The 27713-nt window shown below is 46.4% G+C and overlaps 1 protein-coding gene across 12 annotated transcripts in view; it reads left to right on the top strand.

Moving 5' to 3' along the window:
- Positions 1–336: 336 nt before the first annotated feature.
- Positions 337–27713, top strand: part of kmt2cb (lysine (K)-specific methyltransferase 2Cb) — a 73029-nt gene continuing 45652 nt past the window's right edge. For all 12 annotated transcript variants that reach the window (XM_062526422.1, XM_062526495.1, XM_062526501.1 and 9 more), the window contains exons 1-12: positions 337–1049; positions 8086–8268; positions 13100–13188; positions 15091–15238; positions 16861–17055; positions 20251–20342; positions 20497–20606; positions 22456–22618; positions 23016–23187; positions 23423–23537; positions 23762–23937; positions 24511–24803. In XM_062526422.1, the coding sequence (XP_062382406.1) occupies positions 8087–8268; positions 13100–13188; positions 15091–15238; positions 16861–17055; positions 20251–20342; positions 20497–20606; positions 22456–22618; positions 23016–23187; positions 23423–23537; positions 23762–23937; positions 24511–24803 (1735 nt within the window). In that variant the 5' untranslated portion in view covers positions 337–1049; position 8086. The remainder of the gene's footprint in view (positions 1050–8085; positions 8269–13099; positions 13189–15090; positions 15239–16860; positions 17056–20250; positions 20343–20496; positions 20607–22455; positions 22619–23015; positions 23188–23422; positions 23538–23761; positions 23938–24510; positions 24804–27713) is intronic.

Below are 27713 nucleotides of genomic sequence, written 5' to 3'. Positions count from 1 at the left end.
GTCCCATATGGCCCGGTCCGGTCCGGCCAAAAGTCCCAACCATATTTTGCAAGTACCCTGGAAAAACGTCGCCTCACCTGCTGAGTGCTCCAAAATATCCCTCCGCAGGGTCACTGAGTGATTTCCAATTAGACAAATTAGATGAAAACATATATATTTGTGTTTACGAAGGACCTTATTTTTATATATCATTGCACACTGATAGTTAATTCACTGATATGTGGCCACACGTTACAAGTGGTGCGCGGTGTTTGATAGGTACTATTTGTCAGAGATGAAGCGCTTTGAGCCGTAATTTGGTCATACTCAAACATGGCTACCGTGGAGAGTGGGCAACAACTTTAATATTTGTATTTATATGGGAACAAAGTATCCCACTTATGCTCTTGCAAAATAGTGTTATTGTATAATTGATTCAAAATATGGGGTTTAGTGGTTTGTTTTTTCATCCAGTGCTCTAATTCGGGCGATTTTCTGGAAACTAATTTTTACGGGGAATTGTAGCTAGCTTGCTCCAAGGCTGAGGGGAATCAGTTGGATAGCAAGCTGGCTAGCTAATCGAATGTTGGCACAATTTCGCTCGTTCATGTATCCATTTTTGTGTCCGGGCATTCTTTTTTGCATTTGGGATTTATCGGAGGATTTTAGTTTCGACTGGTTGCCGTGTTTTTTATCTACTGGAACCTTTATGGATGAGTAAAATACTGCCGTTACAAGACCGTTTGTGTTCAGCGATGTGGGATGAAGAGGATAAAGGAAAGTGGTCTTTGGAAATTTAGGGGGGACGGAGTGGGCTTCGCTGTTGGATATTATTTTAAATATATGGTCCTCTCCTGGATTTTCTACGTTAGTTGGAGTACAGCTGAAAACCCTCGATTTGCATAGCCCACTGCATCGGCTGATAGGCTACCCGCTCCTTATTCTTTCACTGGATAGCCAGTGGTCTTGCCCCAACCCCCAAGCCATCGAAAACTAAACAAAGTACTGTATGTCACATATGACATTCATGGTCATGAGGGAAATAATTCAAAACTGATAGGGTTGGAAAGGTAAGTTGACATAGTTTTAACGGTCTATATATTTCCCATGTATTTCTCTCCCAGCAACCCAATCCTACGTGTCTGTGGCAAGCGCTTTTTTACGTCGCCGCCGCTGCATAGCGTTTCCCTACCAGTCTCACACGTCATCGGTCAGTTTTTATTCTGTCGCCCTCGTAATCATAGACGGGTCTGACGGCAAATATTTTGCGTGCTATTTATTTTTCTTAAAAAATGAATGTTTAGTTGATGCATATAGACCATGGGCACCTCTGTTTTCAGTATTAACACCCAGTATTAGCCTCTCATGCTGATCTCCGGCCACATGGTGAACGTTATTTTTCTGCCTTGTAGCCTTCTGAGGTAGCTTAATATAGGCCTAATGATATGATTTGCAAGCTAGAATTGACTGTAGACATACCAACATTATTTACTGTGACATTTTTCTTACTTTTAGTGGATGACACTCGCTAAACAAGGCTACAAGTCGTTACAGTATAAGTCAGCGCCCACCGCACCGAACAAAGAGCACAATTTCTTCTTGTAGACTTATATATTTGGATAAATAAACCTGTTTCTATATGTTGGTAGCGACATTTCTTGGTCACTGCAGTGATTAAGCATGAGTTGTCGCTTTTGCGTGAAGCTATAGGCTACTTTTGGGCTTGTGAAGTTTACAATTAGACTAATGCAGTTTGTGAAGTGAAACAATGACTTCTGGACATCGGCAATATCGTATGGAGTTATTCAGCAGACTATTTGTGTCTGTTTTGTGTAATGTTTTGATTAGAATTGCATCTTTTTTATGAACAGATGTAGGCAGCATGGGTTCTTACATCACTTTGGGAAAAGTGAACAAAGGCAAAAGCAGGATTGCTCTCCAAGTGAATCCATCCCTGTCTTTGTGCTGTCTTGTTTAACAAAAGATGCCAATTGTTGCCACACGTGTCTTGGAAACTAGTTAGCTCTCCACATCACAGTTAAGTGTGTGATCATATTTTGATATATCTCACATTTTATTAATTGGTATGAAACATTGTAGGCAATGCCTGATAGATTCTTCTTGTTGAGGTGTTCCATCTTTCCCTATGATTGGATCATAAGCGTCCATGCATAGACAATTTGCTACTGTTTACAATATAGATGTTATGTGTGTTAGATTGGAGACTCTGCGTGGCTTCATCATTTGATTGGTAAATTGAAATGAATAGTCCATGTTGTGAAGGTGGTTGTGCTCACAGAATAGCCTACAGTTTGACCTAATATGCCTTTTCCTGGAATTAATATGCCTAATTCCAGGAATAGCATAGACCCTTAACCTGCATCATACTTGTAAGAGCTTTAAGCGAATGCAAGTATGAAAGTTGTTTTCATTCTCTACTAGTTGAATGAGTGTCAAGGCACACTACTTACCAGGCAATGTCAGTGAAATAGTTTGCTACATTACGTGCCACTTGTTTGAAATATGTATTGGCCTGTATTTTGGCCCGTATTTTGGCCCGGTTAATGAATACAAAATGTAGTTTGATTAGTGAAGCTTTCCGGTGTTGATGTGCTTTGCTTTCTATCAAAATGACTGCTGAAACCAACTAATAGAACAATTTACTGAATGATTTAGGCTAGCATCAGATCATCATAAAATAGATTCTCACCCACGGTTGGAAGTTCAACTGTTGGTATCATTTCGGTATGAATGGCAGAGCATGTTTCTTGTGAAGGTAGTAGATTGTATGCACATCCATTAACAAGGGCTGTTGGTCATACATCTGTGTTATTTGGAAAACACCTTTATTGTAGGCATCGGAGTGAAAGTAGGAAATGCTGGTTGGTGCATGGATGGAAATAAGGTAACCCAATTCATGGTGATTTAGAACTTTATTATTTTCATCATCAGGCATTAAGTGTGCAGGCTACTAATAGGTTTGTGTCATGACTACACAGGCTTATGAGGCAAACAGGGTTCTTTTATGTGGTTACCTGGAAAACGCTTTCTTATTATTTTGTAGCTTAAATTAGTAACAATGTGGTTAATAGGTTAATATACCCCTGTCCACAGTTATACTGGCTTTTAATGAGTTGTCCCTGTTTCAACAATATACTGAAAGTTCTGTAAACACAGTTTTCAATAGCACATCCAGCCAGCAGTTGAATTTACAGCCAGTGGTATTGTGCAGGTTTCCATGGGAACACTGCAAGCTCAACATTTCAACCATGTGACATTTGCTTTAATACAGCACTAAATATTGCATCACAATTGTAGTATTTCTAGGATGAATTCATTGTTTTCTTAAGAACAGCTATTGATAAACTATATCAATTGCTTGCATGGCAACAGAAAATTCTACTTGCTTTGTAAGTAGTCTTGACAGGCCTTTAAATCATATGTTTTGGCATAATGGTCCAGCTTTGGGGACCGTCAGATTTGGCTTGAGTAGTTCCAAAGCTGATTGACATTGTCAATCAATTCACCACTCTTGTTCACTCATGGACGTGGTAGACTAAACTGATTGTGAGGCCTAATTGTTTACCCAAGATCCTGTCATTTCCAGAAAGGCAGCATCCCACTGGCAGCATGCCTGGTCAGCTGAGAGAACAGGTTGGTAGACAAGCTCCACAGAGGCATGCCTTAATGGAAGGAGCCTACCCTCTCCCATGAAATCACAAATTCATCTCTTCCCTTTCCCATTTTAATAGTTGTTATCATGAGCCCTGGTAGTCCTGTAGAACAACAAAATGGAGGAGAGCTCTACCCAGTATAGGCTCCTCCATCCATTGAGGGGTGGACTCCTTTTGCAGGGTTGGTGAACAAAGGAGAAGGAAAGAGAGGAGAAGCAAGCAGCAGCAACAGTCCCTGAGATTCAAGTTGCTCTAGAGAGGCAGTTAGACATACAGTACCTATGTGAGCATGACACAGCAGTTGTCCTTTAAAGAAAGTACTGTAAGACTTAATGGTGTAAAGGTACACATTTGTACTGAGATTTGTACTGAGATATTTGCACACCAAACCGAGAATATTTTGCAAACACTTACACCCCTAGTGTGACTTATTGACCCACACGTATGCACCTCAGTTACAACTTAATAAGGTTTATGTTGTGGGGTTTAATATCAATCATTAAACCAGAATTGTATAACCTTTTTGTTGTTTAGAGACCATGTCAGCTGTAAACTTCACTGTGCCCCCCCCCCCCCATTCATTGTTTGGCGTAGTCCCTTCCATTTACTATTTGCATTGAGATATTATGTACTATTAACAACACACACACATCATGGATTGAATTGCTGTCTAAGGTGTCCTCTTAGAGAGGTAGTGTAAAACATTAGAGTAGGGTTGACTTCAGTTCAGTTACATGCACATCCACACTTAAAAGTATGAAGTCATAAAGTAAGATATACTGTTTAACAACAACTGTGCAGCCCCTCTGTTTACCTTCCAGAATCTCCTGTCACATTTAGAATTCATAAGTAAATGGCATGACAATGGCAATTCCCCTCCAATCCATTCATCAAGTGTTCAATCTTCTTGGACTGTAGGTGTTCTTGGGTGGTGATGAGTCTATTACACTGGATCAAATGCAGAGAGATATTTAGGATTAGGGCCTTAAGTGAGATTTTTTCCATGCGCTGTGATTTAGCTGTTTGCTTTTGGTCCTGACCAGTTTTAGTTCTGCAGTCTATGGAACAGCTTAGTAAGGCTTTGCCAAGAACACTGCAATTTGGTCTGGTCACTGTGCACACTGTCTCAGGTATGCATTTTGTCACAAGTGAATATATCAAAAGACATCGTCTTGCAGTGTCAGACTGCCAGTGAAAACCTTCAGCACACAGTGCTTTGAAAAGCAGAATATGGAATATCCACTCTCTTAAATGTGTTGAAAATAACACAACTTGTGTTGTTTTCAGCATATCTCTATGTCCAGATTCTCTCAACACAGCTTGTGTTGTTTCTAATACATTGCTTTTGTTATACTGTGAAACACAGCATTTGTGCATTTTTTATACAAAGTTAAGCTGGCATGTAGAGCTGAGTAAATGGATAAACCCCTATATTTCCCCCTTATTTCCAGGATCATGACAACTATTTAGTAATGATAAAAGCATACACATATATTGTACTGTAGGGTTAGCCTAGAAATCTAGACGCATCTTAGCGGCAAAAAATATCTTTTGCCTAGCGGGATGGTCTAGTGTCACATCGTTAAGGCCAATCCTGCGTCCGGCACCAAGTCAGCCGGTCCAATCAGAACGCTCTATCTGTGTACCGAGTCCTTGAGCCCGCCTTAGCACGGTGACGACAGAGCTGCGCTACAGCGAGATAGCAGAACAACCATAGAGAACAACGAAGATGGATGAGGCTAACGAAGCGCGCTCGTTTGAATGGGCTTTGTCATCGACTTTGGAAAAGTTAGACTTGCACTCAAGCACTCAAGTCATTCGTTTTAAAGAAGGATGTATTTGCCGTTTTGCCGACCGGCTACGATTGGTCTCAAGTGCTGGCCTATCGTGCAGAGGCAGTTTGAAAGACAACAATTCATCCCCACAGGCTTCAGCTCTGTGAATGGTCCGACTCCAGACTATACATTTAATGTATAGTTTGGCTTGCCCAGATACTGTAGGGCAAATATAGTACAAAAAACGGCAAAATGTCAGAAATCAGAATGAGTGTTTAGTTAGGTTACAGGTGCATTTTGAAGCTCTACGCGCAGGGGTTCTCAAACCTCTTGGGACGGAAGCCCTTATAGGGAGAAAAATGTCCAAGCCCCCCCCCCCCCCACTCCTTATGATTAACACACATTCACAAGATCAACTTTTTTTGCTCTTCAGTATTGTTGGAACTATTTGTATTCTCTGAAGTTGTGGCCAGGTTAATCATACCATATTTTGCTGGCAGGTGTATTACTCACTCTTTCGACAAAAAAAGAAAGACACCCCCCCCCCCCCCCCCCCCACACACACACACACACATTTGATTTGTGTTTAAACCAAATTTGTGTACCAGAAATGAGATCAGACTTTTTTTTTTACTATCATAATCTTATAGCTTCTAACCAAATGGAATTGTTCAGACTTTTGGGAGAGACTGCTAATGGATGGTCAACTATGTGTGATAGGTGAACACACAGATAAACTATCCATTTCCTTGGTCTCAGTCATGCCTATGTTTTTGGTGTAGAATTTGGGATTAACTGCAGCAGAAAGCCATGATTTACAGTTAGGACTATTTGGATGGCAACACAACTTGTGTAATTTGCCTCTATGCACCACCACATTTTTATACATTGCCACACCGTTTTTGATGCTCAAAATGAAATGGACAAATGAGTTAAACACAGCTTCATGACTAACGGTCTCCTCGTTATTTGAATTGTTTATGTTAGTGAAGGATGCCACAACTAGGCTGGGGGGGAAACAAATCTGTAATAGCAGGAACCTTAGGAGCAACCAAATGAACAGTTTGGTACATTCTTAAAATGAAAGAATGCCCTGGTGAGTTCACCAACACCAAAAGTTCTGGAGGAACATGGACAACTAAGGTACATGAAGGCAGAATTCTGTCCTTGGTAGGAGGTAGATGCATCATTCTCAATGTCTACAATCAAGAGATGTCTGCAACGCATGAATACAAATACAGAGGATTTTTAATCTAGGTGTAATCCACATCAATCAAGAGGTTAGAGTAGGTTTTGTTTGGAAAACAATGAACAAGATTCTTTGAACAGATAAACTCAAGGTTAGGTTATCCCCAAATCAGGGGAAGAAAGAAGTATGGTGATTTAAAGGAATGGCTCATGATCCAAAGCATGTGTCCTCATCTGTAGAGATGGCAATCAGAGTACCATCACAATACTCTTCTCATGATGGAAATAATATCACGATTCAGTGATTCTACATTACTCGATACATTGGAGAAGTTTAATCTATGATACATTAAGCTATCTTTGTTAATGAAGAGGAATAAAAGAGCAAAAAGATATAAATTACATTATGTATTATTTCATGGCAGATTCGAAACCGTTACAAAGTGAGTGCATGTCGTGTATAGGGCTATACTCTGCTAAAATGCTGTCAAATGCAGCAAAACTGATCGGAGAGTGCAGATGGATAATATCCCCCCAAAAATACTGCAAAAGTAGCCCAAGATGAAATATTCTTCAATACCTAAGTCAGTCACCAGGCCTCAACCCAATTGAGCAGGCTTTTCACTAGACAAATCTGAAGGCTGAAAGACCCACAAATAAGGAGCCATTGAAGGAGACTGCCTGAATTCTGGAACCCATCAGTAAACATCACCAAATGCTGAGTTGCCCTTCACAAGATTTTTTCCCAGACTTTCAAAGCAATCACTGATTGCAGAGGGCTTTCCTTCAAATATTGAATCATTATGATTATAGGCATATATTTGTCCAATTTCTTTTGAGCCTCAAAAATGGTGTGTCAATGTACAATTCTTAAACAGTCAATGCAGTGTTTTTGTTCAACCCCTTGAATTAAAACTGAAAGTCTACGCTTCAAGCCCATCACAATTGTTTTGTTTCAGATCCATTGTGGTGGTGCATAGAGGAGAAATTACAAAAATATTCTGTAGTCTGAAAGTCTGAATAGCCAAAGACCTGACAGTATGCCTCCTGCAGTTGGCAGCTTTAAGTTTATTATTCTTTTTTTAAATAATAACTTCAGTGACATCATGACTTTTGACATCAGTGCTTGGTAACATGGTTGATAATGTGTTTAAATGTTGCCTTAAGTAAGACGGTGCCTTATTTAAACTGTTACATTTGTAAATTGAAAGTAGTTGATCGGTGATGAAAGTCCTTAGCCATCTGCACGTAAAGGCATCAAAAGTATCAGCAGTTACATAATTAGAAAATAATGTGGAGAAGAGCTGAAACTACACAGCATTTGCCATGTTTTAATTTCTGTTTTACACAGAAATTCAGAAAATGGGGATAGCATTCAGTGTATACGCAAAGTTCAGTAATTGACTTGACATTTCAAGTTTGTTGTTTGGGTGACGTTTGAGATACAGCTCTGTGTTTTTCTCTCCCAGAATGTCATCAGAGGATAAGAGTCTGGACACCTCTGACAAAGGACCGTCTCCGCCTCCTGGCAGCACAGGGGCCACGCCTACAGGAAGTCCTGCCCCCCCTGACAGACGCCCTCGAGGACGTCCTCGGAAAGATGCAGGGTCCACAGCCCCCCTGCCTGGCCCTGCGACCAAGCCCAAAAAAAAGTAAATTTAACCTCTGCTTTCCCAAAATCCAAAAATGCTTTGGTATAGGGCAACATTTGAAACATTTGCTTTTGAGTATCTCTAATTTAGGGTGAGGATATAACCCCTTTTTGATGCTTCACATACAAGACCAGCTCGATGACCAATTGTTATCCAGACCAATTGAGTCTCTGCTTCAGTTCAGGTCTCCAGGACTATACGAGTGTCATAGGAAGAGTTGGCTAATTGTAGGTTTGTGTACTACTAAGATCTAACTCAGAGATGTATGCAGCGTAAGTAGTGGCAAAGAGGGTGAGAGGGGAGTTGTTTGACATGTTTGTGTGGGAACCATGAAAGACTCAGGTGTGTCCTCACTTTACCCTCTCAGGCCAACCAGGTTCGGTATCAGTTTTATATAATATCTCCCCTTCTGCAGGCAGGAGACAAAGGAAGGGGTTAAATCACATCCCAACTGCGGGTCATAGCTACAATATGTGCATTGCTGTATTTCTTATGACATTGCTAGGTAAAACATGAAGAATGTAAATTGCACTTAAACCGTTATAAATTATATCCTAGATGTTGTTGTTGTTGTCGTTACGAGGTGGTTTTAATAATGGTCTGGGTTAGACGTGGTTTGGAAGGCTACTGGAAGGCTGTTTTTCTGTGTCATGAGTGCTGAATGCATGATTTAAGGTATTGGACTTGAACAAAAATTGTACCGCCTGCTCAATACACACACACACACACACACACACACACACACACACACTCGCACAATATGCTTTGAGGGTTGGGTTGGATTGGCTGACGTGAGATTGGTGTGTGTGGAGAGCCATTCCACCTACTCCAGTGCCATGTTTTGGAGCTCTCCCTCAGACTGGGAACTACTTATCACAACAGCTTTTTTTTCTTCCCTCTATGGTGGGATCATGGGGATAAGTTATAGTGCACTGGGGTTGGGGGGTTGGGTGCCCAACAACAACCTGAAAGGTTTTGTTCTGCTAAGGACTGAATCTCTCTATTAGCAATAGCCAAGAGGGTCTACTTGTTCATGTGAAAATGAATATGTGTGATTGCAACAACAACTACAAACCCTGTTGGTTGTTTCTTAATGTCTATAAAATGCCTTTAGGTAGATTCCACAATTTGTTACGATGATTTAGCCTGGTAGTGTGCTAATGCTACAAATATAGTTGTAGTGGTCTATAGTGGTTTGAAAACATGTCACAGGTATTGGTATGATATGAGGCTTTGAGGTGAAACAATAGAGTGTTTACAGCATACTTTTTACAGTTCAAAGCTTTGTTGCATCGAAAATGAGCTGTTAGGTTGGTGATATCCCTCAATATTGCCACCAACCTGCCATCCAGACGGCTGGATGTACCTTCACATAGAGCCTCAATGTGCACAGCCAACCCTCTATTCGGGTGGCTGCTAGTGTGTGTATGCTTCAGTATAGAGCCATATACTGCCAGCCCTCTCTATCCAGACGTGACAAGAGATTGTCTGAGAGGAGTTATGCATTTTTAATCCACTGTCTACTACCAGCCATCACAGGACCACCTCTAGCAGCTGCATGTTTTGTAGCTGTTGAATACTCAATCCAGCGCAAAATGTTCTCTTCAGAATATAATTATCATTCTGGTTTGCGGGACTTTTCCTGAAATTACATCTCGGCCGTTTTGCAGTGCATCTGACAATGCGTTTTCTTTTATACGAGTGTTACGAGGGTGGTCCTCTGGTGCTATTGGTGTTTGTGGTGACTGTGAATTGAATCTGTAGACTGTGCTTGGACCGTGAAGGTCTGGCAGTGAAGGGTTTTACTTGTGCCGTCTCATGGGGGATGATGTCAGAGGGTTTAAACAGGAAGCACAGGCCTACGTATTTCTCAGCAAATTTCCTAATCAGAGATGCTGGCTATTAGACAATAAAGAGCTATTTCAGTCACTTTTGTTTGTGAAGGGATTATTTACTTACTTTTTGAGACGTCGAAGTACAGTAGGGCCACGTATTCTTGTGCTCGTGTATTTTCAGCTCTGATTACAGGAGTTTGCCCCCATTTTCGAGGGCGGGGCCACGCTGGTTATCTGGTGGAGGAAGTCATTTGGAGGGAGGGGTGGGCTGGCATCAGGCAGATTGTGATTTCTCTCTCTAGTGGCATCGATAATTACCCCTCCTTTTCTTCTCCCACCCCCACGCCCATCATACCCCCCCCAGAGATCTGTTTGCTCTCGCCCGCCTCAAGTTTACTCTCTCTCCACTTAGCGGGCTTACTGTGGATGTTGCCGTTTAATTTGTGTCCCTGACAATTATCACCTTGATGAAGTGATACTACTATGCTAGGGTTGGAGAGTTGCCCAGTCGGATTCCTCACATCCTGACATATATCTCTCCCTTTTTTTTACTCTGTGCACACGTGCCGCCATGTGTGTGTTTTTTAATGTGCGGAGAGGTGCTCGAATATCATTTGCAGGCTCGTCAAGTCTTATTTGACATTGAGCCCTCATTTGTGAGCCAGCAGAGTTTTGAAGTTATTCAGAGTCAGGCTCTGTGTCTCTCTCGTTGCGCCGCGCCGCACTGTTCTGTTCTCCCACCTCACAGAGGAAATGATTTTGCCCCGTCATGCCATCGTGCATGGCGTGCATCACTCACACTCTGACTGATCGTGCATGCGGTCGTGTCATGTCGTGTGCAGATGCAGGTGTCGACTGGTTAGCAGCCGAGCTGCAGAAGCACAGTGCAGAGCAGAGCAGAGCAGAGCAGAGCAGAGCAGAGGAGAGGAGAGGAGAGGAGAGGAGAGGAGAGGAGAGGAGAGGAGAGGAGAGGAGAGGAGAGGGAGATGTAGACAGATAGGCGATGGGCATGGAGGGGCGCTGTCCTCCAAGCTCTTCTTTCTCCTCCCCTGCTGGCTGCTGGTCAGTCATTGGGAAAAACAGCAGAGCAGCTGAATGAGTTGGGGGAATACAGGCGTATGTGTGTGTGTGTGTGTGCGTGCGCGTGTGTGTGTGGAGGGGGGATGGGGTGTTGAGCAGCAGCGGGAGGGAGAACGAGGCGTCCATGTGAGAAGGCCGCGAGGCAGCACGGTGGGAGGTGGACATTTGAGTCGACGCGCCGCTCCTCCCGACCGCGCCAGAGATCACAAATCAAAATAAACCCACAGCAGTGGCAGGCCCACCGTTAACCAGCCAGCCAGCCAGCCAGCCAGCCGAGCTGAGCCCTCCCCTTAACCCTCTCAACACACACACGCGCACACACAAACACCCACACACACATACACCCGCACACACACGGGAGTGTGTAACCCTCTCAACACACACACACGCGCGCACACACACAAACCCACACACACACACACACACACACACACACGCACGCGCACACACACACACGCCAGACAGTGGGCAGTCATCTCGGGGCCAGGTGTGCCTCAGAGGCATCTGAATGGTATGGTTTAACCCCTACGGTTTACTATGCGTGACTAGACATGTGCTGTAGCGGTTATCTAGGCTGTCTGCTCAGTGGATGGGTAAGAATAGTCGAATGCAGTGGTTAGTGGATCCAGTTTTCATATCTTTAGTTTGTTTCACTGATGTGATGGCTTTGGAGTGAAAAAAAGCTTGAAAAAAACAAAACAGTCTAGTGACCTCAATCAACTTCTGAACTATATTATATTATAATTATATTGTACTTGTAGATCTTAAGATGAGCCTTCAGTTTTTTTCCCCCTACAATAGGTGTTGCTGTGAGTGAGAAATCAATTTAAACAGAAACTAGACAAAATAAAGTACAGAAGCGTGTGATGTTTTCAAGCTGAGTTGTTAAGAAAAGTGATGAGTTGATTTGCTCTCTTCAGAGACGGCCCAGCTTTAAAGGATAGATGTGCCTAATTGTCTTGATGAAGACAGCTTGATAACGCAAACTGTTTTCAAGTTCTTATCCTACTACACAACACTCCAAAATCACCTCTGAAGGACATTTTCTTCAAATGATGTTCTGATCAAATTAGTAAACACTTACAGTAACTTGCTCTGAGGGCAGTTCTAAATGCAAATGCACCTTTGACTGTCTTGAGCACAATTTTGCATTGGTGTAATGGTGATGAACTCTGTTTGTAATGTGTGTGTCTATCTATCTGTCTAAATATTCAGCTCTGGGGAAAAAATTAAGATACCACTGCAGATTTTTCTGATGTCTTCCTACGGTTGCTGAGTGACATTCGAATGAGTTGATGGTCATATTCAAAATGAAGAGACCATTGCCAATTTGACTTGTCAACTCATCCGAATTTCCACATATATATGTATATATATATATATATACATATATATATATATGCATTCAGGTCTATGTGTGTCTGTGTCTATAAATATGTGAGAGTACAGTATGTGTATATGTGTATGTGTATATATAGACACATACAGTACATGCATGCATTCATGTGTGTGTGTGTGTGTGTCTATAAATATGTGAGCGTATGTGTGTATGTGAAATGAAAGACCTCGCCCCGGTCTTCTTCATGAGCAGCATATACACGTCCACCCGTTCAGCTGGGGCTAGCCATTACTGGCCATTAAGAGCCAGTGACAGCTGTGACTGTATGCAACTAATTCATGATCATCTCCCCATTGAGCTATCGAGCACTGTCCAGACAATAATTAGTTTTCCTTTATCTCTCTCTGTCTTTTTCTCCCACTCTTCCCTCTCTTTCTCCCCGTTGCTCTTATCTCTCTCTCTCCTTTTCCTTTGTCTTTCTCTCATTATCACTCATTCACATATTCTTTCATTCACGCTCTCCTCTCTTCCTCCCTCTTTGTCCCGCCCCCTCCACACCACCCTGTTTCTCTCGCAGGAGTCGAAGCCGCGGCAGGGCACTGTTGGAGGATGACGAGGTGGTGGAGACCGCAGAGTTGGCTGAGCCCGCAGCCAGTCAGGAGATAGGTGAGCCACCCCCCCCCCCCCCCCATCTCCACCTGCCTCCTTAGTGCCATCCCTCCTCCATCTCTCTCCCTCTCTCTCTCCTTTCCTCTCTATATATCTCTCCCTCTTACCCTCTCTCCCTCTCTCCATATCTCTTTCTCTTTCTGTGTGTCTCTCTCCCTCTCCCTCTCTCTCTCCTTTCCTCTCTATATATCTCTCCCTTTTACCCTCTCTCCCTCTCTCCCTCTCTCTTTCTCTTTCTGTGTGTGTCTTTTTCTCCCTCCCTCCCTATCTCCTCTCTCTCCCTCCCTCCCTCCACTCCATTATCCCCCCCCCCCTCCCTCATCCTCCTCTCCCTCCTCCTCCTCATCCTTCTCTACCTCTCAGGCTGCTGGAGCGTTGTGCGTGTGGAGCTCTCCCAGATAATGGGTGCTGGTGTGAGCGAGCGGCCGCCATGTCTCGCCCTCGCAGCCTCCACAGTCAGAGAGAGAGAGAGAGTGAGAGAGAAGGATAGAGAGAGTGAGAGAGAAGGATGGAGAGAGTGAGAGAGAAGGATGGAGAGAGTGAGAGAGAAGGATAGAGAGAGAAAGAGAGAAGGATAGAGAGAGAGAGAGAGAAGGAGAGAGAGAGAGAAGGATAGAGAGAGAGAGAGAGCGAGGCTTTAGCGAGTCTGTCTGGCAGCCAGTGCGTGGAGGAGCAGTAGTACGAGCTGATGAGGGCTCCTCTGCTTTCCATGTCCCACACTCCACCTGGCCCCACTTGTGAGGTGTAATTGAAAGGATTTAACTTTAGCCACGAGGCTGCCCCTGGCTTTTCCCTCAGCCCCTCTCTTATTTCTCTCTCTCTCTCTGTCTCTTTCTCTCTCTCTCTCTCTCTCTCTCTCTCTCTCTCTCTCTCTCGTTTCCTGCATTGCTCCTGGCAATGTGATTTTAGGTGGAGTTGGAGCGAGTGGGCTTGGTAATGCACTCTGAGAGCTTCTTAAAATCCCCCTCTCTACGCTCCCCTCATACACAAACAGTTGTGTCCATTTTTTTTTATTTTTTTTTTCCACTCCCAACTGATGTATCGAGTGAGTTGTGAGAAGTCCACAACTGCCAGACAGGAATCCCTTAGGAGCTTCAGATTATGTGGCAGCTGTGTGTCTGGAGTAGAAATATCAGCTCACCCAAGTCCCCACTATACCACTACACCATCTCATTTATTTCTGTGTGGGTCTGAAAATAAGAAGATGGTGGAAACAGAAGATGTGGAAGAAACTCAGTAGGTGCTCAGTGAATGGGTGGAGTGCTACTAGCAAGTGAAGTGAAATGCACAAAAATTGCATTTTGTTTAATCTGTTGCTCTACATTTGTGATATTTTGTCATATTTTTCGAAACAAAAAATGCACCAACAAAAGAATCAAACTCTTTCTAAATTCTCATAAAGCCTTTTTTCCTTGAAGTGGAATGGTGGTCTCATTACGTTTACCCGCGAGTGAGTCACGTCCCTCCACTCCAGGAGTGTGTTGGGCGGCCATTTTCTCTTGTGTCTCTGAGCATGTGGTCTCTGCATTTCTCCACAAAAGGGTGGCTTGGATATAAAGCACCTAGACACCCCCCCCCCACACACCCACCCTCAACAACAGCAAAAAAAAACCCATAGACTCATCACATCTATCTGGCTCATTTGTAGTTGTTTGTGTGTGAAGTGGTTGTGTTTTAGGACCAGGATATGGGAAGGACTATGGGTTAGAATGGAGGCAGTGAAATGGAGAATTCAGAAAATTAGAAAATGGTTTGAGTCACTTGGAACATTAGGAATTTTCAGTGGTCGGAATATCTCTTGTAGTGTAGTGATTCATTGGCTTTGACACCTGAGTCTTAAACTGCACCTGCTCCCTCTCCCCCCACCCCCCAACCCCCCTCTCTGTGTCTGTCCCTCAGAGCCAAAAGAGCAGCAGGAGATGGGTGAGAGTGCCATGTTGGCGGCAGGTGACGGCGAGGGGGGGGACAGCCCCTCTCTCCCCCTCCACCAGACAGAGGAGGCAGCAGCGGCACCATCAGCCTCGGCCTCAGGAGTAACCAAAAGCAGGTCAGACAAGCGCTCAGTCATGACAGTCTGCTGAGTCACTGCTGTGTGTGTGTGTGTGTGTGTGTGTTTGTGTGTGTGTAAGTGTTTGAGTGTGTAGTATGTGAGCGTGTGTGCATGTGCACATCAGCATGTCTCTGTGTGTGTAATACAAGGGCACGTTTGTATTGTAATTTTTTGTGTGTGTTCTGTGTGTATTTCTAAAGGGGTTTGCAGGGCTTGAGAATAGAATGAAGATATGTGTGTTTTTGTGCTTTTGTGGATCACCATTAGCCAGCACATTATCAGTACTAGGAGTAGGGAAGCTACAGCACCAGTGCGGTCTGGCTGAGGAGATGGCACTGGAGGGCTGAGTATAATAGTCTCCAGATATTCCTGACAGTTCCGAATATAACACCCCTGTTCACCAGGCTGAATAGAACGCCTCTGTCCAGCAGTCTGGTTTTGGTAACGTCGCCTTACTTGCACAGGATAGTGGGTGAGTCATGAGGTGCAGATACTGGGATACAATCTTGGCTATGTGAGAAACCATGCCGATTTATACTGGATTTGTACTGCAGTCCTCCTCAACCTTGGCCTTTGAATCCAGCTCCAACCAATGATTGCTGTGGTTGCTTCCTTCCTGTCTTGACTTTGTTTTGATCGAAACAGCCCTGTAACAGTATTTAACTCATTTGGTAAGTGTACCAGTTTTAGGATCAGTGGGAACAACATTGCTAGTCTGAGCAAGGTTTGCTAGTCACACCTTAGATGGCCATGTTCTATCACATGAACAGATTTGAAAATAACAGCAAAATGACTGATTCCAACTCTAGATATTTTGCTTACAAACTGATGTGATTGTGCACATTGTTTCAGCATAATGAATTGGTGGGCCAGCCAGTATATGTACTAAGTATAGATGGAAAAGCAGTGTAATGGGTAATGTTGTGCGCTTTCAGACGAGGCGGGCTTCAGACCTGGAATGCAGAACCCTGTCCTACTGCCTTAGCATTTCAGCATTAACCAGTGCAGTGAGGTTAATGGGTAGGGGCATTCTCTGACATCCAAGCGTGCCCAGTAGACCTAAGCAGTGCACATGTGTGCTGGTGTAATTTGGGGAAGAGGTCCCTGATGCTTTCAGGAAATCCACCCAGAATGCATAAACAAGCATCAAAAGCTCCACAGCCCCCTCAGCAGTCAACCTGCGTTAGCCCACCGGGAGTTGTCCTGGGTGCCAGTCCTGGAAAGGTCGCCCATTGATCTCAGTGCTAGACAGCTCTGTCAGGATATACTACTCTCATTGGGACAGGAGGAGGCCCTCGTTTGTCAGACTTTATTGGCTGTCTCACCTGTTTGTTTATTCATAGCTCCCTTTAGCTACTGGCTAGCTATCAGCTAACTGCTCTAACCCACTGCCAGGGAATTTTGCTAAGCTACACTAACGGTGTCAGACTAGGTTATTGCACACACAGAGAAGAGAAGGTCATGTATCCATGTGTCCTCTATTTACATGGGAAATAAGCTTATTTCCCAGAAAATTTACTTTAATAACAGGTGTTTGTTTGTTTGTTTGTTTATGCAGTGAACAGCTGTGTGCCTTATATTGATAACCTTTCTGCTCTTTGGTTTGTTTGTTTGTGCAGTGAACAGCTCTGTGCCTTCTGTTATTGTGGTGAGCGGAGCCTCCTGGGTCAGGGGGATCTGAGGACATTTGAGGCCACACCCACTCCCAGTAGCCAATCAGGAGGCAGCACGAGGGATGGCGACGATGGCGACGGTGGCGGTGACCCGGACAGCAGGACCCCCAGGCCGACCGTGGCTCCCAGGGCGTTGTCGAGGTAAGCTGATTGGCCGGGGCTCGGGCCGGGCGGCGCTGTCACATTGCGTTTGCCGGCGACTGGTCGGCGCTGGGAGAGAGTGAAATGGCCTGTGATGGCCTCTGTAGCGGTTTAATGAGCTGAGCTAAGTGGCTTGCTCTCACGCGCGCGAGGCTGCCGGAGGAGGAGAGTCGCCCGCCTGCCAGCCGCCGCAAACGCGAGGGCGCTGCGAGGGTGATGCAAAGACGGCAACACAAAGAGTACGTCACTCGCGCCTAAAACGGGCGCGCGCGTGTGTGTGGGTGTTTGCGCGAGCGCACGAGCTGTGTGCATCTGCGCGGCTGACAGAGTGTGTCAGAGCGTGTCCAGAGGCAGACACACACAGACAGTGTGCGTCACTGGTGCGTTCACACTCTTTTTGGCTGGTCTGACTCACGCGGCTGACCGTGGTCATGGCCCTCTTCTGCCTGGGCTGACTGATGGAGAATATCGCTGCGAATATGTCACGTCTGCTCTTTCCATTTCCTCGGCTACGGCCTTTTCCTGGTCAGACGAGGCCAGGTCGACATGATGGGGCTAACAGGCTAGGCGTGCTCCCAATCAAATCTTCCTTGAAGCCGCTCCATGCTAATCAGCCAGATTAAGTCTCCGGACGTCTCCCCTCATATGCTCTCCAGATGCGACTTCTTCTGAACTTCCTCCCCTGCGTAGCGCCATATCCTTCCTCGTCTCCTCAGCCTACGCGAGGCAGCAGCGGCTTTTAGCGTTAGCGCGCTAATATGCTCGCCTGGCATTGTGCAGGGAGCGCCCCTGAGCACAGCTTCTGTGAAAGGCCACGTTTTTCTTGCCCAGGTTTTAGCCAGATCAATTAGCGTGTGTCAGCCCGGCGTTAGGCCCAGCGCTGCTGCCCTTTTCTCCGAGAGCCGCGTGAAGCCCGGCGATATGAAGGCCCAGCTCACTCCTCTCTGAGCCTGTGCCTGGCCGCACAAAAAAAAGATCCTCCCTGCGCTCCCTTGGCCAGCTGCCTAATTTGTCTCGGCTTTTCAGAGCCAATCAAGCGTCTCCCAGGGGGTGGGAATGGCGAGGGGGGGGGGTGGGGCGGGGGGGGAGTGGTGGGTGGTGACGTAATGCCCCCCCCACACACCCCCCGACAAACGTGGCCTTGGCTGCCTGCCAGCTCAGCCGTGCATTGTCACAGCGGGAGCTGCACGATTGGTTGCCGCATCTGGAAGAGTGCCAGTGTGTGTGTGTGTGTGTGTGTGTGTGTGTGTGTATTTGTGAGAGAGTGTGTGTGTGTGTGTGTGTGTGTGAGAGAGAGAGAAACACAGACAGAGAAAGAGGGGGGAGATGGAGAGAAGGCGGGGGGGGGGAAAGGGAAGAATGAAGTAATACCTTGAGAGACCTTTGTTGAGGACGTGACATGGCAGAATGTGTGACTCTGTAGACCAGTATTTAAAAAGGTATTTTGAATAAACGTCTATTCAGCAAATCAAATTAGTAGCCCTGCATTGATTATGATTCTTTTTTAAAAAAAAAAATCTTTTTTAAAACAACAAAGAATATGAACGAATCAGCAAAAGATTTCAGGGCCTCACATATAGCTTAGGCCAGTGTGATGATGAGGGTGAGGGGACAATGATGCAGGGGACTGCCTGTTAAAACTAGGGTTTTTGGCTTGACCTGGTCATTCCTGCTTCTTGGTGAAGAATCTGTTGGCATGTTTGCAGTTGTGATGTCTGGAGCATCAACCTGTAGCATCAACTCTGATGGGAACTTAATTGACTATGTACACATTAACTAGACTCCAAGGACCATGAATTGATGTTGAGGTCAATTTTTGCATCAATATTTATGTGTGACACATCAAAATACTATATGTGCTTTCTCTTCACCTCTGGAAGTATTGTCATTACTTGTTGAGCGTACAAATGAGATACATGTAGGCCTCTTCTTTGAGTATAATGGTTTCACCTTGAAGAAGCATTACGGAGTTTTGGAACTACATGTAACGAGCGGCTTCCTTGCACCACCACCACCCTGTTGGCTCTAATAAAAGCATGCTAACGTGCTAATTGGAATCATTTTGTGATTCGTCGCTAATTTCATGCTGTGAAGAGTCTTCTCCTTCGTCCTCTCCAGAACCACAGAAATACAAAATGCGTAGCCTGGAGAAGGACAGCTGTGTTTTTCGGTCCTTCTTCACATTACTATATTCTATCACAACAAATTTTGAAGATACCGAAAGTAGTTGATCGCCAAACTCGCCGGCAAGTGGCTAATTGTTGCTTTAAAGTACGTAATATATCTCCCACCGCTTCAGGTTGATGGTGCTACTTTGTTTTTTTCTCCAACTGGGCAGCCAGTAGCTATAACAACTAAACTGTAGAAATCCCAGTGTGTTGCTATTATGTCTGTGATGTTATGCTAGATGCCAGTATAGTGGCTAGCGCTCTGCTAATTTGGAGTCCCCCGGTGTGAACGCTGCTTCTCCTGGGGGGCGTGGTCGGTGGAGGAAAGACTGAGCTGGTTGTGCTGTAATGAGGGGCACTGCTGCGCTGTGATGATGTGCCACTGAAGGTGCTGACATGTTGACACGAGTCCTTTCCCCAGAACGGGCCAATCAATCAGTTGAGTCTGGCTGTGACCAGAGAGGCGGCCTCGCTCCCACCCCTCAGGCCTCCTCATTCTCCACCATGCATCCACACGGCATACTGATGAGTGGTAATGGGAAGGGATCCATACGCGCCCAGGGCCCGTATTAACAAAGGATCTTAAGACTGAAAGTAGCTCATAACTGGCCAATTTAGGAGAAAGAACTACAAATTATTGGCGTGTCAGTCTTTACTTTGGAACCTGTCACTCATCAGCCAATCGAGCTTGTGCATGGGAGTTGAAATCAACCATAGCAACGGAGCTCTGCTTCTCCCTAGGAGTTTTCATTTTTCCATATTAAAAGTTTTGTGAATAAGTTGAAGAAGAGCCGTTTGGTTGAAAATAATGTGTGCGATTCAGGAGTACACTTTGTGAATATGGGCACTGATGCTTAAATGCGTTTTGCAGTCTTGTTTAAGCTAGTAGGTTATGGCCTCTTTACAGTATTTCAATAGCATTTTTACAGCATATATCTATGTTTGCAATTTTTTCATGTCGGTATCTCTCTCCCCCCCCCCCCCCCCCCCCCCCCCTCTCTCTCTCTCTCTCTCTCTCTCTTCACAGCGCGGAGGAAGGAGCTGGCAGGTTTTGGGATGAGCTTAGTCACGTTGGCCTCCCTGATGGCACGGATGTCCAGACGCTCTTTGATGAGTCAGGTGAGGCTCCGCTGCATTAATGGGTTCGGCATCTAAACCCCCATGCCCACTGGGAAGGATACCCATAATGAGAGAGGGACCTTTGAGATGCCAAACACAAGCTCGTGACGCAGAGGTAACAGATGCGGTGTGTTGCTCTTGTCTGCTGTTGCAGGACGGTGCTGGGCCCATCAGCGTTGTGCCGTGTGGTCGCAAGACGTGCGCCAGGGCGAGGACCAATCACTGCTCAACGTGGACCAAGCCATCCACTCAGGGAGCACACAGGTGAGGCGCCTTGGGGGTTATGTCTCGGCACAGATTTTCACTCGCTTTTAAACACAGGACTGCTGGTTTGCTTGCTCGGAAACACACAAGAGATCGAGACGAGTCTGGATTGGGATAGAACCTTGATTTGCACCCTGTCAAGCTCCATAGGAGCCTGGCTGTGACACTGCTTCCAGACATCTGTCCAAAATAAAAGCTAGAGACGTATTTCAAACAGCGCAGAACAGATAGAAGCTTCCGGGACATTTTGCGGTGTAGTTGGTGAATCACTACCGTATCACATCGACTAGACTAGAGTAGAGACGACCAGCTCCATAGCCCATGTCATAGCCCGACTAAGGTGAGTATGGTATGGTAAGAGACATGGTCGTTAACAGCAACAATAGACTGTTATCCATATACATCTGGCGCAGCTCCACGACTGGTCCTGTGAGTAACGCCACGTGCTGTCAACCTGCTCCAGTGCTGTCGTAAGCGACGTGAGCGGCGTGATGGATCTGTCTGGCGCTAAAGGTCACCGCTGATCAGCGTGGCACAGCCCGCCCTCCCCTCCCTCCCTCCTGCCCGCCTGCGCCGCGGAAAAGGTCAAGGCACTCAGGAACACTCTTGCCTCCGCGGCTTAGCACTTAGCATTTAGCACTCCCCTCCCCAATCCCAGCCCCCAAATGATGGGCTTTTAAAGCCTTCCGTATCCTTTTTCCAAGTGGCTAAAGCGGCAGCAAATAAGCCACAGAATTATCAGCGTGAACTGTGAGTCGGCCTGCTCGAGTGGGCGGGTGTCAGGCTCGGCGGTTTGCATGGGATGCACGGGGCGCATTAAAAATGCTGGTCTTCCCCGACCCCAGTGTTTTTTTTTCCCGACGGATTAGTTAGATGTAGCTCTGTGGCTAATTGCAGTTCGCTAACTGTGGGTGTTGTTTTGCCAGACTGCGACAGACAAAATGGAATAATTAAAGAGCACAAACGCATGCTAGCTGTCCTGTACCTGGCTCTTGACAGCCAGAAGCAATCAGGAACATGTACATCGATAGGGCTGTTACTTTTAGGGAAACTCTGTAGCGTTGGGAGGAAATGTGTAGGAGCGTGTGAGGGACGCTGAAGAGGAAGAGAGCTGGTGTAAAAGGGAAAGTGAGTCTTGAGAAGGAGAAGTGAGTCAAGCTGAACTGGGAATTATTTCCCCTTCCCGTTGAGGTATTTGGTTCACCTTTCGCAGAAAAAAAGTTGGAAACTGTGGCAATGCCCTCGACTGATGTCTGGGTTTAGTTTGTTTTTTTATTTGCGTGTAATGGTTTTGGTCTCGGCTGATATAGTTGCACATGACCGTGATGGGAACAAAACAGGAGGTGAACTATACTCAGTTTGAAGGTAAAGTCTGTGGGAGTGTATACGTATTCCCACATGAGTGTGAAGAGTGCCTGCCATAGGCGTAATAGTATGTAAGTCCAGCCAACTGGAGTGGTAAACCTCTCAGTAATTGCACTGACCCTGGAAAACCTTGAGTCCAGTTTTCTGTGAGCTGTAATTATAGTTTGACTGACATGCAGTTTTCTATGAGCTCGGTTGCTGAGATGGGTTTTTGAATAGGGTCCCATCGTTGCTGCGGTATCCTAGCGCTTGGTGTTGATCTTGGTGTTTGGAGTGGACTGTTCCCTATGTAATTTTGGTGTGGTATGGTTTAGCTGCTGCAGGATTGGATGATGTGTTCATTTCACTCATGGTTTTGATGGCTCGCTCTCTCTCTCTCTCTCTCTCTCCCTCTAAACCTCCCACTCTCTCTCTCTCACTCTCTCCTTCCTCCTACTCTCTCTCTTTCTCCCTCCTTCTCTCTCTCTTTCTCTCCCCCCTGCAGTGCTGTGCATACTGTAAGCGCCTTGGAGCATCCATCAAGTGCTGTGAGGAGGGGTGCGATCGGATGTACCATTATCCTTGTGCGGGGGCTGCCGGAACCTTTCAGGACTTCAAGAGACTTTTGCTCTTCTGCCCTGATCATATTGAATTAGCCATTGACAGATGTGAGTGTTTTTGTCTTCTTCTCATTTTACTCCTTGCCTTTCTCCCCCTTTATTGTGTTTCTCCCCCCTGTGCCCCTCCTTCCCCTCTCAACTCTTTCTCCCCTTGGTTCCCCTATTCTAGTTGTCCTCTACCTTAAAACATCATATGGTTTCTCTTTGGTCTTCTTCTCCATGACGATACAAACACATTCCTCCTCTCACTTTTTTCCTCTCTCTCTCTCACACTCACACACACACACCCTCATCCTCTTTCTCTCTCCCTTACCCTATCTCTCTCTCTCACCCTCTTTCTCTCTCTCTCTCTCCCTATCTCCCTCTCTCTCTCACCCTCTCCCTCTCTCTCTCTGACCCTCTCTTTCTCTCTCTCTCTCTACAATTCTTTTATTCTGGGTCCCAGCTCTGGAGGAGGTCAACTGTGTGCTGTGCGACAGCCCCGGTGACCTCCAGGACCAGCTCTTCTGCACCAGCTGTGGGCTGCACTACCACGGCATGTGTCTGGACATCGCAGTGACCCCTCTGAAGAGGGCAGGCTGGCAGTGCCCGGAGTGCAAAGTCTGCCAGACGTGCAAGTGAGTTTGCCTCCCGCTCCGCTCTCTCTTTGTTTGTCTCCTCATCTCCTCAGGCCATCAGAGCGATGTCGTCCATGAGGCTCATTGAGGAAAGAAGGATTTACCAGAAGAGATTAAGTGGATTTTTTCCCCCGTTGAGCTGCTAGGTGCTTGGTGTCAGGTTTGCTGTCTTTGGCTTCGTACGTATGTCCTGTCATGGTAAAGGTGCTGTTTTGTGATGTTTGTGTCACTCCAGGAACCCAGGCGAGGACACCAAGATGCTGGTGTGTGACATGTGCGATAAAGGCTATCATACGTTCTGCCTGCAGCCGGCAATGGACTCCTTGCCTGCTGGTGGCTGGAGATGCAAGGTGAGGAACCCTAACATCAGCCGTAACGCACACCTATATTGTAAATCATAGTCAATAGAAGTCATTTACTCATCATTTGCAGGTTTGTCGCATGTGTGTGTTCCCTGGGCCTCAATGGTGGGCCTCAATGTCTCTTCAGTAGACATCACCACCACCACCATAGATTTGACCTGAGCCTTGCTGAGTGCGTGTCTTGTCTTGTCTTGTGTGTGAACTCTTTGTAGAACTGCCGCGTGTGTGACCAGTGCGGCACGCGGACGAGCGGCCAGTGGCACCACTCGGGGCTGCTGTGCGAGGCCTGTGCCGGGCAGCAGGACCCAGCGCTGGCCTGCCCTCTGTGTGGGGGCGGACTGGACCCTGAGCTCCAGCCCCACCTGCTCTCCTGCCACAGCTGCAAAAGGTACCTGAGGATGGAGGGGGGAGGAGAGGGGGTTAGAACTGGGATGCTGGGTAAATGATGGTAGATAGATAGATAGATAGATAGATAGATAGATAGATAGATATTCAATTAAATTCAAAGAACTTTATTTTTCCATTAGATAGATAGATAGACAGATAGATAGATAGATAGATAGATAGACAGATAGATAGATAGATACTTTATTGATCCCCAAGGGGAAATTCAAGGTCCCAGCAGCTTAAGACACCACACACAACATGCAATACAATGTAAAATGAACGATCCAATTAGAGTGGAAGAATGAATGACCCAAGTAGAGTGGAAATGAGTGAAAGGATGAACGAATATTTGATATTTGAATGACTATAATGAAGTCTATTCTGAAAAACCTACATTTGTGTGTGTTAATGGAAGAGTTAAGGATGGACCGTGCTAACATCTGTTGCGTTTGATTTCATTCATTTGATTTATCTTTTTTCTAAATCTTTGTTATAGTCCTAGTCCTTTTATCTCATATGTTCTGGTTTTGTTCTCTGGCGCTCCCTTCTCATCCACGGTGTGCTCTATTTTTAGGTGGCTGCACCTGGAGTGCGAGCAGCAGGTGGAGGGCTTTGTGGAGCCCCCGCCAGGGGAGGACTACGTGTGCTGCGGCTGCCAACGCTCTAGCCCCGATCTGGACCCGCCGCACAGGGACCTGGAGGCCCGGCTCACGCTGGCCCCCTCCGGCGCCGAGGAGGAGCCAGGGGACGCGCCGGCCGAGCCGCAGCCGTCCAGCCCCATGGACTGCCCGCCCGGCGGAGCGCCCGGGGAGGAAGACCCGGCGGCTGGCGCCGCAGGTTGTGAGCAGGCAGGAGAGCAGGTGTCTGGTGAGTGCTGCCGGCCACACAAGGGACGCTGTCTCTTTAAGACGTTATGTTTTCATTGGAAAAAAGCCCATCCCCCGAGCGCACACAAGCTAAAGATCTCTGGATCTTCTCAAGTGTAGGTTTGGTCTAGTAGTGGGTTTAGATTTGAATTTAGATGTGGCCTCTTTGGGTGTGTGTGGTGGCGGGTTTTTCTGTTTTTTGTTATTCTTTTCTTTAAAAACAAACATTTTCTGGGTGTTGGCCAGAAATGTCCCAAGTTTGCCAAAGGTTGAAACGGCCCATGAAAAGTGCACTTCATGTGGCCAGGGTTTGTTGTTCCTCTGCAGTCCGGAGACTCCCTGGACTCGCCTGGTAGCTCCGGCGTCAGCCTGTGGTTTATTGGATTAGCTGTGCTGGATGAGTGGCTGGAGCCGGCGGGCGGCGGTAGCAGTTTAGAGTTTTAGTTGGACCTGGGCCCTCGCACGAGATGCCAAGAGCTTCATCTGATCTGTCTGGGCACGGTGGCCATTCAAGGTTTACATGTTGGTTTTACGTGTCGTGTACCGATAATTGTTTTTCTGTGCAGGTAGGTACATTGATGTAGAGCAAAACTCATCTTGATGTAGAGTAAAGCAAACATAGTCATCCTAACCACACGCACATGCACACACATACACGTACACACACTCACACACATACACACACACACACAGACATATGCACAGCTCCTGAGAGGCTGGGTGTGATGAATGGAGTTGGGAGATGTCTGCTGGGGGAGAGAAGAGAGAAGCCTCATATCTGCTGCCAGCCTTTGTAGGGCCTCCTAACGTCAGTGTGTGCCAGAGACTGGGGAGTGGCTGCTGAGCAGGTGCTCACTGGGTGAGGAGAGGAGGAGGAGGAGGAGGAGGAGGAGTGTGACTGGCCTTCAAGTGTGTGAAGTCACTACATTTGTTTTTGTCATGGCAGATGAAGAGTCAGTGTTTGGTCTCTCTTTCTGTATCTTTTTTTTTATCGTTCTCCCTGCCTCTCCCTTTGTCTCTCCCCCCCTCTCTCTCTCTCTTCTCTCTTACTCCCAACCCTTCTCATATGCTGCCATGCATCCAAATAAACACAACTAGTGCTGGCTCTTTAGCTGAAGGACCCAGCAGATTATTATCTCCACTTCTGTCAGCGGACTAAAGCCACTCTGCTCACTTTGTGAGACGCTCTCATGTGTACCCAATGGAAACACTTCCTGTCCATGGGATTTCACAGGATTGAGGCGTGTCTTTGACTTTCCGTGTTCCACACTGACAAAGTGGGAAACATCTACAGACTTTAAAGCCGCCCATCGCCGTGCTCTAGAGATTTCCAGGGCATGCAAGGTTGTGCTTGTTGTGAGAAAATCTACGAGAAAGCAAAAAAAAAAATACGGCCACCTCCGGAGCTCTCTGTGTCAAGGCGTTTGCCTGACAGTGCTGGTCACCCGTGCAGGCTTTTTGCACATTGTCACGCTTGTCGTTTCCCGCGGCCCCTTGAAGTGCCGTCCGGTCCAACAGGACTGTTTGGCAGCGAGTCCTCTGCCGGTGTGTCCAGAACCGGCGTGTTCACACACACCGGGGTCCGTAATGGAGCCACTGTGGCTCTGGCAGCTGACTGAGTCATCAAGCCCTCTGCCATTCAACAGCCCTCTAGTCCCAGGCACTCTCCACTCTCAATATTGCCCCAAACTAAGACTCTGTTGAAAAATGCATGTAGACCTGGTAGACGTTTCATAGAAAGCCACTTGGAGTGGGTGGTGGGTGTGTTTGTGTGTGTGTGTGTGTGTGTGTGTGTGAGAGAGAAGGGGGGGGGGGGTAGAATAGAAAAAGAAAGAGAGGAGAGCAGATGGTTTTAAAAAATGAAGCACACAGTTGTCAGCACACAGTTAACTTGTGCAAACTATTCACACATTTTCATAGTAACTGATAGTGTGTGTGTGTGTCTGTGTGTGTGTCTGTGTGTGTGTCTGTGTGTGTGTCTGTGTGTGTGTCTGTGTGTGTGTCTGTGTGTGTGTCTGTGTGTGTGTCTGTGTGTGTCTGTGTGTGTCTGTGTGTGTCTGTGTGTGTCTGTGTGTGTGTGTGTCTGTGTGTGTGTGTGTGTGTGGTCTCAGAGTCTTGACTCACCAAATGTTTGGTGGTCTCAGAGTCTTGTTTCTAGTTTTGGAATGGTTCTGTGTGAGGACTTCCAGAAGAATGCTTTGACATGCTGCCCTACCGAGCGCCCCCTGTGTGCAGCGGTATTGGTTTGGCCTTTGACTGAGCCCCGAGTGCCTGTCGCTACTGGTTGGTTTGATGCTACTGCACAGCCAGAGTCCCCGTGCTAGCTTCACCTCCAGCACGACCTGAGTGGAGCGGAATAGCGCTCATCATGGTTCACTAGCAACAGAATAGAATAGTCCTCTCATCACGGAATAGCCCTCGTAAAATGGTTCCAATCTGGCTTGCCAATGGGATGTGGGTGAATAGAGTGAGCACAAAAGAGGTGATGATAAAGTAGGTGTGTCAGAATGAGCGCTGTATAGACTTCAGATTCCTCAGTGCCGCTGATGAACGTATTGGCAGGCGTGGCACTATTTGCATCTTCCACGGTCGTGTTGTAGGAGGAGGGATCCGCACGTGTGACCTCCATAGATTGGATTCCAAGGCTGAGCATGTTCCTTAACCTCCACCCCCCTCCCCCCACCTCCAATGGAGACCCATGTGTTTTCGCTACAGATGGATGTGGGCATGACGTCTGAGTCTCTGCCATCGGCGGTGAAGCAAAGCCAGGAGAGGCTGGCTTCAGACCAGCCAACCGCCATACATTTGCACAGTGTGAGAGATCTGTAGTCCCAACCGCCCAACGTCCACGTCAGACAACACATACTCCTGCCCCGCAGTGACATCTGCTGTGTAGGAGTTGAGCCTAGGC

This window comes from Sardina pilchardus, chromosome 2 (genome assembly GCF_963854185.1).
Source record: "Sardina pilchardus chromosome 2, fSarPil1.1, whole genome shotgun sequence".
Classification (NCBI taxonomy): Eukaryota; Metazoa; Chordata; class Actinopteri; order Clupeiformes; family Clupeidae; genus Sardina; species Sardina pilchardus.
The sequence above is the reverse complement of the archived record's forward strand: the minus strand, read 5'-3'. Positions and strand labels throughout refer to the sequence as shown.